We start from the raw sequence: 12,552 nt of genomic DNA on the forward strand, positions 1-12,552 counted from the left end.
AGTGTTACAAAAAACAACTCTTTATTCTACAAGATAGGTATAGTACATCATCAATAGTTTGCCTTCAATTATACTTGTGAGTTTTTAGTGTGTTAAGAGTATAAAATTAAATTAGTCCTCTTGTTTAAATTCTTTTTTTTTTCCAAATTTTTTTGACATGGATAAGCCCCTTTTGAAAAAACTAAGAAAACTGAACAAGAATTAGTGTAATTATCCAAAGTTATGGATAAGTAAGACACGGGGGATATTAACAAAATATTTTCAAAGATATTCGAAAACTGTAAGCGATCTTCCTTAACAGATCTCTCATCTAACCAATAAATTAGATCGGTGGATACAACTCATATAAATAATGGCGCATAAGGAAGAAGACATTTCGTGACAAGTGTGAACGTGAGGAGTGCTTGTGAATTCGTTCGAGAAACAAGAATGGCGAAACATGAAGAAGTTGCGGTCCCGATCTTCTCCTCCCTTGAGCCTGTCTACGGCGAAGGATCTCAGCTCGAAGATGCAAAGGCACGATTCGATGTTTTGATGGCCAAATTCAATCAAGTCTTTGGTGCTAACCCCCAACTCTTCGCTCGCTCTCCTGGTAATCATTTCGGTTTTATGTTTGGATATTGATTATGGAAAAACCCTGGAAATCGAAATCATCTTTACACAAATCTGTATCTGGATGATGAGAAATCGAAATTGAATACACAACAGGAGATCAAAAGCAATCTAGTTTTGGTAATTGTCGGACTGATTGTGAAGTTCCCGAAACAGAAGCTGAAAGCTATTGGTTTTTGTGTGTTTCAGGAAGAGTGAATCTAATCGGAGAGCATATTGACTATGAGGGATACTCAGTGCTGCCAATGGCTATTCGTCAGGACACGATTATAGCAATCAGGAAATGTGAGGGTCAAAATCAGCTTCGGATTGCAAATGTCAATGAAAAGTACAACATGTGTACATATCCTGCTGATCCTGACCAGGTTAATATCTTCTCCTTGTGATTGGATTGATGACTTTTATTCCCTTGGGAATGATTAGAGTGCCACTGCCTTACTATTTATGTCATTTTTTGCAGGAAATTGACTTGCAGAATCACAAATGGGGTCATTACTTCATATGCGCGTAAGGGGTTTCGTCTGGGGATCTCTTGTGTCAGAAAGAGATCTTTGTTTTTCTTGAGGAGCCTCATGATTTTCGATTTTTTTACAGATACAAAGGCTTCCATGAGTATGCAAAGTCAAAAGGCGTAAATCTTGGTTCACCAGTTGGACTTGATGTTATTGTTGATGGAATTGTTCCTACAGGTATTGCTCCCAATACATTCATCATTATTTCATTTCACTTTTTAACTTGAGAGTTTCTTCTTTATTACCTAGGTTCTGGATTATCAAGCTCTGCTGCGTTTGTCTGCTCATCAACAATTGCTATTATGGCCGTCTTTGGTCAGAACTTTGAAAAGGTATTTACTCAGTCGTGGCGCTTGATGAAAGGAACTTTCATAGCTCTCTCTCTTGTTAATTATTGAGTTGGCCAAGTTCTTCTCTCTGTTTCCGTTTCTTTCAGAAAGAACTTGCACAGCTTACATGTGACTGTGAACGACACATTGGAACACAATCTGGTGGGATGGACCAGGTCAGAAATTTTCTCATCTGTGCCTGCACCCAGATTTCTCTCTGTTTTCTGACTGTTTAAGTTTTAAATATTGCAAACAGGCGATCTCTATTATGGCTAAAAGTGGATTTGCTGAGCTTATTGACTTCAACCCAGTTCGTGCAACTGATGTGCAACTCTCTGATGGTGGGAGTTTTGTAATTGCACATTCTCTTGCAGAATCTCAAAAGGCGGTCACGGCTGCCAAGAATTACAATAACAGGGTCGTTGAATGTCGACTTGCTTCAGTGAGTCATGGCGTAACTTTTCCACTACAACATCTTAACTTTGTTAGCTAGACTTCATATGATCCTCTCTGCCATGTGGACTTGTAGATCATACTTGGCATCAAGCTCGGAATGGAACCAAAAGAAGCAATATCAAAAGTTAAGACTCTTTCTGACGTGGAGGGATTGTGTGTGTCATTTGCTGGTGATCGTGGCTCGTCTGATCCTGTTCTAGCTGTAAAGGTACTCATCCAATCAATCTCTGCCAAAACAGAATGTTTATTTAGCTGTATTTATTCAATCGATTTATAACAGACATTGAGATTTATGTCTTCTTGTCTATGCTGCTGAAGGAATATCTGAAAGAAGAACCATATAGCGCCGAGGAGATTGAGAAAATTGTCGAGGAGAAATTACCATCAATCTTGAACAACGATCCAACATCTTTAGCTGTACTTAATGCTGCAACGCATTTCAAATTGCATCAGGTAAAAAATATAAATATACCAACTTGTGGAATATTGTGTTCTTTTTTTCTTTTCTCAAGTCTCAACTCCTTACGCATCATCAACAGAGAGCTGCACACGTTTACTCCGAAGCCCGGAGAGTCCATGGTTTCAAGGACACTGTAAATTCAAACTTGAGGTGAGACCACTTTTCATCGTGGAAAATTCTGAATAAATCTTGTACAAGGTTATCAGAAACCTTGATACCTTGATAATTTAATTGTGCAGTGATGAAGAAAAGTTAAGGAAACTTGGTGATCTCATGAACGAAAGCCATTACAGTTGCAGTGTCTTATACGAGTGCAGGTGCATAAATTTAAGATCAAGTATAAGTGTGAAATTAGTTGATTGTGAAAAAGGATTTGGATTATTGATTTTGATGAAATGACGCAGTTGCCCCGAGCTAGAAGAACTCGTTCAAGTTTGCAGGGAGAATGGAGCACTTGGAGCAAGATTGACCGGAGCTGGATGGGGCGGTTGCGCCGTGGCCTTGGTTAAGGAGCCTGCAGTTTTGCAGTTCATAGCTGCGGTCAAGGTAGTAAAATACTTGTTATGGTTAATGGTTTTTGGACTCTGTAATGCTTTTATTAATTTTGAGTGGGCCACTGATATCAAAGAAATGGAATTGTGGTGTTTCAGGACAAATACTACAGAAAGAGGGTAGAGAAAGGAGTTGTAAAGGAAGAAGATATGGAGCTTTACCTTTTTGCCTCCAAGCCGTCAAGTGGTGCTGCCATCTTCAACTTCTAAACATGCCTCCTCTTCTCTTCGTCTTTTTTTTTTTTTTTTTTTTTCTGTTTTATTTATTCAATCTTTCTCAGTCTGAATTGTTTGCAATTGTCAGCTTGTATTGAATTCCCAACTTAGTGTCGTATAAATATATCTGTTGGATAATTGGTTCGCCTGAAATCAATAAAATATAGAGTAGAGGAGTTGAAAAGTTTCATTCACAACTTTTCTTTTTAGAGTTTTATAGCTATAAAAACAAAATTTTCAAGTTTAACGTTGCTTAGTTCTTTTCCATGTTGGAAATATTTGAGAAACTCTTTTTCTTTTGCAAACAATTCGGATTGGTCTAGAGACCTTTACAAATCAGAAAGTTAAAAGTCAATCTAGTCTCGTCTAGCAAACCTCACAGATGATCTCAATCAATTCATTGGCACACACTTAACCGGCCTAAAACTCAAAAACAGACAAAAATAGTTTTCAAGAAGCAGAACCATCTATCACTAACACGACCTAACACCTAATCTCCGTGCTCTCAGCCTCCCTGTGGTTAATCTTCTCATACCCAACCACGGGAAAATGCCGTGAGTAAACCGGTGTATTTTTGCATTGCTTATCTTCCCGGAGAACCTTGTCATCTTCTTGCTACTGTTGCTGCTATCACACTCACCATTCTTAGGCAGCTGAGATGCTTGCACAACCGATAACTTGATTCTACCAACCGAGAAGAGACGAGTGTAATTGCCAGGTTCTAATGAAAATATTATTGCTTAAATTTTCCAAGAGTTATGTTAATAACTCGTACGTTGTTAGATACGGTGGTTCATACTATACATTTCACCATTGATTGGGCACTGTGGAACCATCCACTAATTGAATTTTTAAAAATTTCCGGTGAGATAAGGTTTGAAAGTTTAGATGTCACACAAAATTGTGGAAAATTAATACGTAAAATTTCATAAATTCTACTCAAAATTACATCCACATATATCTCTTTCTGATACTGAAAATGATAAGATGTTTAGGGGGAATCAAAATGTACAATCCACACAGAGAGTAAAACAAAATGTTAGATTGTCTCTTCATTATTTTGGCTTGTTCGAATTAAAACACCGATCTAGTAACACGTTCTTCTCGTTGCAAAAAAATTCACAACACATTAACACCTTTTTTTTGTATCTATGCATGATTCTTCTTTTCTATTAATGGCCCCCGATTTGATAGAAGAGCATAAAAAACCAAAATGTTATTTTCAAACTTTTGTTTCGTTTGGTTAAATTTCCTCATAAAATTTTGTCGGTTAGTAAATTTTTTTTTTTCCCCGTTTGGGAGAATATTAAAAAAATGATTAATGCAAGTATAGAGCTACTAACCGCTCAAACTCTCTCGCATTACACAGTTCACTCGCTCCGGTGAAGCTTATCTGAGAGAGGTTGATTTGCGACTATAGAAGTTGATGAGCGAGAGAATTAGGATCTATTCTTGATCCAATCGTAGGTCATTGATTGTTTCGCGAGATCTACCAGATCTGGTTCAGGAGCGAAGCGGATTGACTCAGTTCAAATTTGGAAACCAACGACTGTGGTGGAGTTTGAATCCATCTCATTCTCGGTCGTGTTCGTTTTTTCTCTGATTGGAAATGGCGATTTCAAGCCCTGTTACACCTGGGCTAGTACGTCTTACGAGCGATTTCTGTTGTTGTTGTTGTTTAAGCTTTCATTCGTCTGAATTAGATCTTGCTCGATTTAGCTTTTATATACAAATTTGGATGTTATATTGAGTTCTTGTTCGTTTTCTAGTGAAACGAGAGTGATTTGTTTTTCTTCCTGGAAATTTCAGATGTCGGTGGTGCTCGGGATCGTGCCGGTGATCGCGGCTTGGCTATACTCCGAGTATCTGCACTATACAAAACATTCGGTCTCCGCCAAAGCGTACGTTCGTTTTTTTCTTCTTCCTAGTGATGTGATGATGGAGTTTTTTTCGCTTTCATTTCGTAATGATTTATCACTTGTTTTTTTTTATTTGTTTGCTGTCTATGTTAGTAGGCACTCTGACGTCAGCTTGGTGGAAATAGCGAAAGATTTTGTCAAAGAAGATGACAAAGCCCTTTTAATAGAAGATGGAGATGGTCTTCAATCAGCTTCTCCCAGAGCCAAGGGCTTGTCCACACATTCTCCTCTCATCAGGTTCCATTACTTCTTCAGAATCAACCACTTACCTCTGCCGTTTTTCTTTTCTTTTCTTTTCTTATGCTTATGCCCGTTTCTACGCAGGTTTGCTCTTTTGGATGAGTCGTTCTTGGTTGAGAATAGGCTGACGTTGAGAGCAATGTGAGTACTGTTTTCTATGTTCAAAGGCACATTTTTCTTGAATTTATCTAAATTATTTATGGTTTTGTATGCAGAATTGAGTTCGCATTACTTATGGGATACTTTTATGTCTGTGACCGCACGGATGTCTTCAATTCATCGAAGAAGGTAATGATGATAATCATATTCGAAATCTGCTTATTACGTTCCGGAAAGGTTTATGGTGGTTACAGAGGGAACTATAAATAAATTGATATCTTATACATGCTTCTACGTGTCTGACTCCCTTACATTGTTTATTGTTTTTGATACAGAGTTACAATCGGGATCTCTTTCTGTTCCTTTACTTCCTTCTCATCATCGTTTCAGCAATAACTTCTTTCACGATACATAATGATAAGTCTGCATTCAACGGAAAGGCCATCATGTACTTGAATAGGCATCAAACCGAGGAGTGGAAAGGCTGGATGCAGGTTTGTCATATTACATGTTTGTTCCAATTAGTGGCTTGCCCTCCGATTTGTTACATGTCTGTTGAATAGGAAGACGATTTTCAGATTTTCAAAGAAGTATCTTGTGTTCATTGCTTAATGTGCCTTTTAATTTGCTGTCACCTCATCAATGTTTTCTTTCCCTGGTGTTGTAGGTCCTCTTTTTGATGTACCACTACTTTGCTGCTGCAGAGTACTACAATGCGATACGTGTTTTCATTGCTTGCTATGTATGGATGACTGGATTTGGGAACTTTTCTTATTATTACATTCGCAAGGACTTTAGCCTTGCAAGGTTTGCACAGGTAACAGCTATGTCCTCGCGGCTTTTTTTCTTCGGTCTATCCATCACCTACTTAAAATTCTAACATACTCTTGTTCAACAGATGATGTGGCGGCTAAATTTCCTGGTCATATTCTCCTGCATTGTCCTCAACAACAGTTACATGCTATATTACATCTGCCCAATGCACACTCTGTTTACTCTGATGGTCTACGGAGCACTTGGTATCATGAATAAGTATAATGAGATGGGTTCCGTCATGGCCGCCAAATTTGTTGCTTCCTTCTTTGTGGTTATCATCGTTTGGGAAATTCCCGGTGTTTTTGAATGGATTTGGAGTCCATTTACGCTCCTAATGGGTTAGTTACTTCCCATGATAAACAAATGTGCTCATGAGATAACTGTTTTAACAAGCAACAATTGCAGGTTACAACGATCCCGCAAAGCCACAGCTTCCCCTTTTGCATGAGTGGCATTTCCGCTCGGGCCTTGATCGGTACATATGGATAATCGGGATGCTATATGCATACTACCACCCAACTGTAAGTTCCCGAATACTTACACTAGAACTTCACACCAAATCTCTCTTCACAAATGGGTAGCTTAATGGTAAACACCTAACTAATTCATCCTTCCTTTATTTCCTTGATTGTGTATCTCATAGGTTGAAAGTTGGATGGATAAACTGGAGGAAGCTGAGATGAAGTTCAGGATGGCTATCAAAACAACTGTGGCACTTATAGCTCTAACGGTAGAACAAATCATCATTTCAACTTTCATCCAGGTGAAAGAAACCTTACATTATTATTTCTCCAGCTAATCTATCCTCGTTTTTATGAAACTTTTAGGTGGGATATCTTTGGTACGAGTACATATACAAGCTGGACAAGCTAACATACAACAAATATCATCCTTACACATCTTGGATTCCAATAACGTATTCCACTATACTTGCAAAGCTCTATACAACATCTCTTCAAAAACCAGTCCTAATATGCGTATCTCGCTTTGCTTTTGTTTCAGTGTTTATATATGTCTCCGGAACATCACCCAGTCTTTCCGCGGCTATAGTTTGACACTTCTGGCGTAAGTAAAATAGTTTAGTCAATAGATGTACCCATTATTTCGATATCTCCAGAAATCTTGATTTCGGTTCATGAAATTTTCAGGTGGCTTGGGAAGATAACCTTGGAGACGTATATCTCACAGTTTCATATATGGCTCAGGTATGTAGGGCTTCTTTCATGTCAATGTTCTCAGTTGTAGCTTAAGTTGGAAAATTTAATGGTTGAGAGTGCCAATACAATAGGCTCTTAATATATGTCTTGAGCCTTTGAACTAACAAAAATTCTAATGAACTCACAGATCTGGCGTTCCTGATGGCCAACCAAAATTACTACTATCTCTTATCCCGGATTACCCGTTGTTGAACTTCATGCTCACAACTTCGATTTACGTCGCTGTAAGCAAATTCTGCTACAACAGATCACAAACAATTTGAAAGCCAAAAAGAAACTGATTGGCGTTTTGTTACTCTGTTTCAGATCTCTTATAGGCTTTTCGAGCTTACCAACACTTTGAAAACAGCCTTCATACCAACCAAGGACGACAAGCGCCTTGTCTACAACACGATCTCGGCACTCATTATCTGCACTTGTCTCTACTTCTTCTCATTTGTTCTGATCAAAATACCCCAAAAACTGGTTAGTCAAAAAAAAAAAATCTCTCTTTTTTTTTTTTTGTTTTTGTATGGAAGGAAGTTGTTGTTGATGCTTGAGCGCATTGATATACACAAAGTAAAGGGAGAATGTCACTCTCTGATATTTTGATTGAACCATCTCACGTTTAATTATCTCATGGAAAACAACCAGGTGTGAAGCACGTCTGAACCGGACCAGAGTGGATATTAATTGATATATCAATTTGCAGAGGAGTTAAATGAAGTACGCGAAGATATGGTGGATATACGAAGATAGAGATCAGAGGTAAGATGGATACAAATGTTGCTATAATGCCATATGTCTGTATATCCCTTTTATTTATGAACAAGGTCAAGGTGTTCTTTCTTAGTTTATATAAGTTTTGTTTATGATGATGTTAGGTTTTGTGTTTTCATATATATGTGTATATTTGCCAATTCTCCAAAATCAGTTGATAATAAAAATAAAAAAATGGCATCATCTATTGCCAAATTTCCGAAATCCGTTAGGTTAGTAAAGTCGCATCTAGCTTGTGATTCAAAAAAAGGGAGGTCTGTTAGACCAAGTTTAAGGTTAGAGAAGTTGAAATTTTGATTATAGCTGCAAACTACAGATTAACCTCAACTAAAAGAGAAAAAAGAAAGAAAATAAAAAGACAAAGTAAAACATGAAACCAGATCGTAAGACCAAAAAAGTCAGTCATAAGCTTATCAGACAAGAACAGAAGCGGCAGAGCAAGTGCCCAAGTCCACCTTGTCGCCCTCCTCCCAATAAAAAATGAAACAACACATAATCATCCACTGACCAAACTATAGCAATTTCAAATGACCGCCCCTCCTGAGTACTGTGTATGTCGTATGAACAAAGCATATAGATGCCAACTAGACAAAACAACCATCCGAGGAAGAGCGTGAGGAAACCACGTCTCATCTCCATCCTAAGCTTATTATCCGAGAGCTGGATAAGCCCTATCCCTCCAGTGAACAACGAGATGGTGAATAAGGACGCGGATAACACAACCCGTTTCATCAACACATTATATATATAAGAGGCAAAACGATGACTGCATGTAAGGCAATAATCGAGAACCGACCCTGAAGATACCTCTCCTTCGATGTGGTAAACTCCTTGTAGCAGGGAGAGGGAGGATCAGTGAAGAAGAGACATCTGAGCAGCGTGACTGCATAGAATGTTGTGGCACTAACCGCACCGTCCCTGAGGAACCGAGACTTTGACTCTCCCGGTGGCCAGAGAAGATTGAGTGATACGGAGAGGCCAAAGAGCGGGAAAGAGTCATTACGTACCATATTCCTCTGCTTACAATCACATAGAATGTTGAAATTTTGTGATTTTGAACCAGAAACGTGAAATTTGTTCTTAGAATATTAAAAAAGAAAAGAGGTTGAATCTAATATTCTGACAAACTTGTTTATTGCTCTCTTCTGAGCATATATATATACATACATATTTATAGCTTTAGACTTAACAAGTTAACATTACTACTAAAAGGAATCTTAACATTTGCACCCAAAAAAGTTAACATTACTGCTAAAAGGAAATTACTTATTTTCTTGTAAACCAAGAAAAAAGGATAAATTTAATATAGTAAAATTTCTATTTTATTGTGGAGCATTAACGTCTAATTAATTACTGAACTAGATTTTAACTCATATTTATTTAACTTTTTCAAAATTATAAAAAATTAAAAATTAAAAAAAGGTGACTGTGTAAATCGTAGTAGTCCCACCATATTCCGATTATTCAGCCGCACAGGGTAAAGTCTGAGTTTTGATACCCACTGGTTCGAACAACGATGAGCGAACTCCCTCCCTATCCGCCGCTTGATCCTACTAACTACGATCTCATTGTCGTCGGCACCGGAGTTTCCGAGTCCGTCCTCTCCGCCGCCGCTTCCTCCTCCGGTAGTTCTGTTCTCCACCTCGACCCTAACCCTTTCTACGGCTCTCACTTCGCCTCCCTTTCTCTTCCCGATCTATCTTCTTTCCTTCGTTCAAACTCCGATTCTCCTCCGCCGCAGACATCATCTTCATCTCCATCTCCGCCGTCAATCAGTCATGATTTCCTCTCCGTCGATCTCGTTAACCGGTCCTTGTACTCCTCCGTCGAGATTTCGAGCTTCGAACCGGCGATCCTCGAAGAACACTCGAGAAGATTTAACGTTGACTTGTGCGGTCCTAGGGTTATCTTCTGTGCCGATGAATCCATTAACCTCATGCTGAAATCAGGATCCAACAATTACGTTGAGTTCAAGAGCATCGACGCGAGCTTCGTCGGGGATTCGAGCGGAGAGCTACGAAATGTGCCGGATTCTAGAGCCGCGATATTCAAGGACAAGAGCTTGACTCTGTTGGAGAAGAATCAGCTGATGAAATTCTTCAAGCTTGTTCAGGCACACTTGGCTTCGTCAATCGAAAGCGATGAGACGACAGTCAGTATATCGGAGGAAGACATGGAGAGTCCATTTGTGGAATTCTTGGCGAAGATGCGTTTGCCACCCAAAATCAAATCGTATGGCCTCCTTCTCCGTTAGTCGCAGCTCTATGCATATATGTCTGCTTAGCAGCTTTTGTTTCTCAAGAAAACGCCGGCGACAAGGCTTTGATTCTTCTTCTTCGTCTGTGTAGGATCATCTTGTATGCCATTGCGATGCTAGATTATGATCAAGACAATACGGAAACTTGTGGAGATTTACTCAAGACCAGAGATGGCATAGATCGATTGGCTCTATACATTACATCTATGGGCAGGTCACTCATCATCCTCTCATTCTTGGCTCTTTTGAATATCTGATCGCCGTTCGCATTGGTTATATACTCTGTGTAATTTTGTCTTTGAACTCCCATTTGTTCTCTACTCTAGATTCTCTAATGCACTTGGGGCGTTGATATACCCAATTTATGGACAAGGGGAACTCCCACAAGCCTTTTGTCGCCGGGCTGCTGTCAAAGGATGCATCTATGTACGCTTCGAGCAATTTGTTGCATTGTGCACTGAGTTGCTTGCGAATTTGTTACTTATCTGGTATGTATATGTATGAACAGGTTCTCCGGATGCCTATTACTGCTCTGCTTCTTGACAAGGCAAGTGAGTCGACTGTTGCTACCAAAGATATGTTCAATTGGTTTGCTTGACAACTGATTCTTACTTGATTGTGCTAACTTTTTTGCAGGAAACTGGGGGTTACAAAGGAGTTAGACTAGCTTCGGGTCAAGAGATATTCAGCCAAAAGTTGATTCTGGATCCATGTCTTACTGTGGGATTGGAGTCACTGTCGTCATTGACAGATCAGCATAAGGAAACTCTTCGTGTTCTTGTCCCAAAGGCGATAAGCAGTAAGGCGAAAATAGCAAGAGGGATATGTATCATTAGAGGTTCTGTGAAAGCTGATATATCCAACGCTCTTGTCGTATATCCACCTAAATGTAAGATAGAGTTTGAAGACCCACTAGTTAGTTGTTTAGGTATATCTTCATTTGCGTATTGATAGATCTACTCTTACTGTTTTTTTGCTCTTAGCTTTGTTTCCTGAACAGCTAACTGCGATTCGGGTTCTGCAGCTTGGTAGTGGTTTAGCGGTTTGTCCTGCTGACATGTAAGTTGTGGTTGAGCCAAAGATGATCCTTGCCCTTTTCCTTGCGTTTCTTTCCATTTGCTTCTCTATAATTGTTCCCTGAGACATATCTTTGCTGCTGCAGGCATGTTTTATATCTTTCAAGTTTGTGTGACAACGATGATCGAGGGAAAACAGCACTGTTATCAGCCATGAGTACGCTCATTAGACCGCAGCTTCCTGAGAATCTTCAAAGCGATTCAGTAGTTGAGAATGACACCGCTGAAACAAAACCTGTTGTACTCTGGAGAGCACTGTACGTGCAAGAGCTGGTCAAGGTGTGGCATGTGATTAGGAACATTATCGCTTCATGACTTACACATTTCGACCGTGGTAATGTAATCTTACTAAATCAAAGTTTGATTTGGATCAGGGTGAATTTGGAGGTAGTATCAGTTCCGCGTCTAGTCCTGATGGAAATTTGAACTACAATGAGATTGTGGAATCAGCCGTGAAGGTTAGTTACCAAACTCTGTTATCATATCTCATTAAGTTATGACTTGATAACTTTATGTAACATATCATCTTGGATTTGGTAGCTGTATGAACAATTCATGGGGAGTGATGAATTGTTTAAAGAAGAGGCCTCACCAGAGAACCCAGCGGAAATGGAAAAGAGTGGTGGTGTTGAAATTGAAGATTGATCAAAGAAACCACACCTTTTTTTTTTTTATTACGTGACGCTTTTTGTCACAACATATAGTTAAGTGCACCAAGGCAAGTGTATTTTTCACGGTTGTGTCTCTTTTTTTTTTTTATTGGTATTCCCGTATTTTCATGTACAATTAAGATATTGTTCATCTTCATTTTTTGTACTCAATTATATAAGTGGTGTAAGGTACAGAAACTAACAAGTTTGTTAAAAAAAAAAATTCACATTAAATTTCCCAGACATTTCATTGAATTAACAACAAGTTTGGTAAGAATTTTAATAGCGACAAACTGATAATTTTTCTTTTTTAATCACGTTGTTGCATTGAGTGAATTTATATTGAAGAACCTGAACTAATATTATTTTTAAGTGTTAATAGT

At 38.8% G+C, this 12,552-nt stretch overlaps 4 protein-coding genes across 5 annotated transcripts; 3 read left to right on the forward strand and 1 right to left on the reverse strand.

Moving 5' to 3' along the window:
- Positions 1 to 267: 267 nt before the first annotated feature.
- LOC18023552 (galactokinase) lies at positions 268 to 3,318 on the forward strand. The gene is made up of 13 exons (XM_006407867.2): positions 268 to 592; positions 802 to 977; positions 1,073 to 1,119; positions 1,207 to 1,301; positions 1,374 to 1,456; positions 1,561 to 1,629; positions 1,710 to 1,895; positions 1,983 to 2,117; positions 2,228 to 2,362; positions 2,449 to 2,519; positions 2,609 to 2,686; positions 2,774 to 2,915; positions 3,020 to 3,318. Exons 1-13 carry the CDS (start codon positions 430 to 432, stop codon positions 3,128 to 3,130), a joined length of 1,491 nt encoding a protein of 496 aa, XP_006407930.1. The 5' UTR covers positions 268 to 429; the 3' UTR covers positions 3,131 to 3,318.
- Positions 3,319 to 4,476: 1,158 nt separating this feature from the next.
- On the forward strand, positions 4,477 to 8,386 carry LOC18023553 (protein REDUCED WALL ACETYLATION 2). 2 transcript variants are annotated; one of them, XM_006407869.2, is made up of 16 exons: positions 4,477 to 4,778; positions 4,946 to 5,037; positions 5,149 to 5,292; positions 5,380 to 5,436; positions 5,511 to 5,583; positions 5,730 to 5,888; positions 6,062 to 6,211; positions 6,293 to 6,548; positions 6,616 to 6,731; positions 6,854 to 6,940; positions 7,038 to 7,126; positions 7,213 to 7,275; positions 7,359 to 7,415; positions 7,555 to 7,651; positions 7,734 to 7,892; positions 8,061 to 8,386. In XM_006407869.2, exons 1-16 carry the CDS (start codon positions 4,746 to 4,748, stop codon positions 8,064 to 8,066), a joined length of 1,638 nt encoding a protein of 545 aa, XP_006407932.1. In that variant the 5' UTR covers positions 4,477 to 4,745; the 3' UTR covers positions 8,067 to 8,386. The 2 variants fall into 2 exon arrangements, with proteins under 2 accessions (XP_006407932.1, XP_006407931.1); XM_006407868.2 differs by having other exon boundaries at positions 5,152 to 5,292.
- A 202-nt stretch (positions 8,387 to 8,588) lies between these two features.
- On the reverse strand, positions 8,589 to 9,355 carry LOC112088952. Its single transcript, XM_024159519.1, is given in 4 exon segments — positions 8,589 to 8,923; positions 8,926 to 9,177; positions 9,180 to 9,202; positions 9,315 to 9,355. Coding segments are annotated over 4 exon segments (651 nt in total).
- A 313-nt stretch (positions 9,356 to 9,668) lies between these two features.
- LOC18023496 (rab escort protein 1) lies at positions 9,669 to 12,403 on the forward strand. Its single transcript, XM_006407871.2, has 9 exons — positions 9,669 to 10,418; positions 10,535 to 10,657; positions 10,770 to 10,869; positions 10,952 to 10,990; positions 11,080 to 11,332; positions 11,427 to 11,502; positions 11,606 to 11,798; positions 11,894 to 11,977; positions 12,060 to 12,403. The coding sequence occupies exons 1-9, from the start codon at positions 9,703 to 9,705 to the stop codon at positions 12,162 to 12,164; spliced, it is 1,689 nt and encodes a 562-aa protein (XP_006407934.1). The 5' UTR covers positions 9,669 to 9,702; the 3' UTR covers positions 12,165 to 12,403.
- Positions 12,404 to 12,552: the final 149 nt, after the last annotated feature.

Source organism: Eutrema salsugineum, unplaced genomic scaffold (genome assembly GCF_000478725.1).
Source record: "Eutrema salsugineum unplaced genomic scaffold, Eutsalg1_0 scaffold_13, whole genome shotgun sequence".
In the NCBI taxonomy this organism is placed as follows: domain Eukaryota; kingdom Viridiplantae; phylum Streptophyta; class Magnoliopsida; order Brassicales; family Brassicaceae; genus Eutrema; species Eutrema salsugineum.

What these genes read in the sequence shown, in the direction of transcription:
- LOC18023552 (XM_006407867.2), top strand. Translation starts at nt 430, where the DNA reads ATGGCGAAACATGAAGAAGTTGCGGTCCCGATCTTCTCCTCCCTTGAG. An exon ending in GGTCATTACTTCATATGCGC is followed by an intron (nt 1,120 to 1,206) that starts GTAAGGGGTTTC and finishes ATTTTTTTACAG; the next exon opens with ATACAAAGGCTTCCATGAGT. An exon ending in AATCTGGTGGGATGGACCAG is followed by an intron (nt 1,630 to 1,709) that starts GTCAGAAATTTT and finishes TATTGCAAACAG; the next exon opens with GCGATCTCTATTATGGCTAA.
- LOC18023553 (XM_006407869.2), top strand. Translation starts at nt 4,746, where the DNA reads ATGGCGATTTCAAGCCCTGTTACACCTGGGCTA. An exon ending in TATAGTTTGACACTTCTGGC is followed by an intron (nt 7,276 to 7,358) that starts GTAAGTAAAATA and finishes TGAAATTTTCAG; the next exon opens with GTGGCTTGGGAAGATAACCT. An exon ending in CAGTTTCATATATGGCTCAG is followed by an intron (nt 7,416 to 7,554) that starts GTATGTAGGGCT and finishes ATGAACTCACAG; the next exon opens with ATCTGGCGTTCCTGATGGCC.
- LOC18023496 (XM_006407871.2), top strand. Translation starts at nt 9,703, where the DNA reads ATGAGCGAACTCCCTCCCTATCCGCCGCTTGATCCTACTAACTACGAT. An exon ending in ACGTGCAAGAGCTGGTCAAG is followed by an intron (nt 11,799 to 11,893) that starts GTGTGGCATGTG and finishes GATTTGGATCAG; the next exon opens with GGTGAATTTGGAGGTAGTAT. An exon ending in TTGTGGAATCAGCCGTGAAG is followed by an intron (nt 11,978 to 12,059) that starts GTTAGTTACCAA and finishes TGGATTTGGTAG; the next exon opens with CTGTATGAACAATTCATGGG.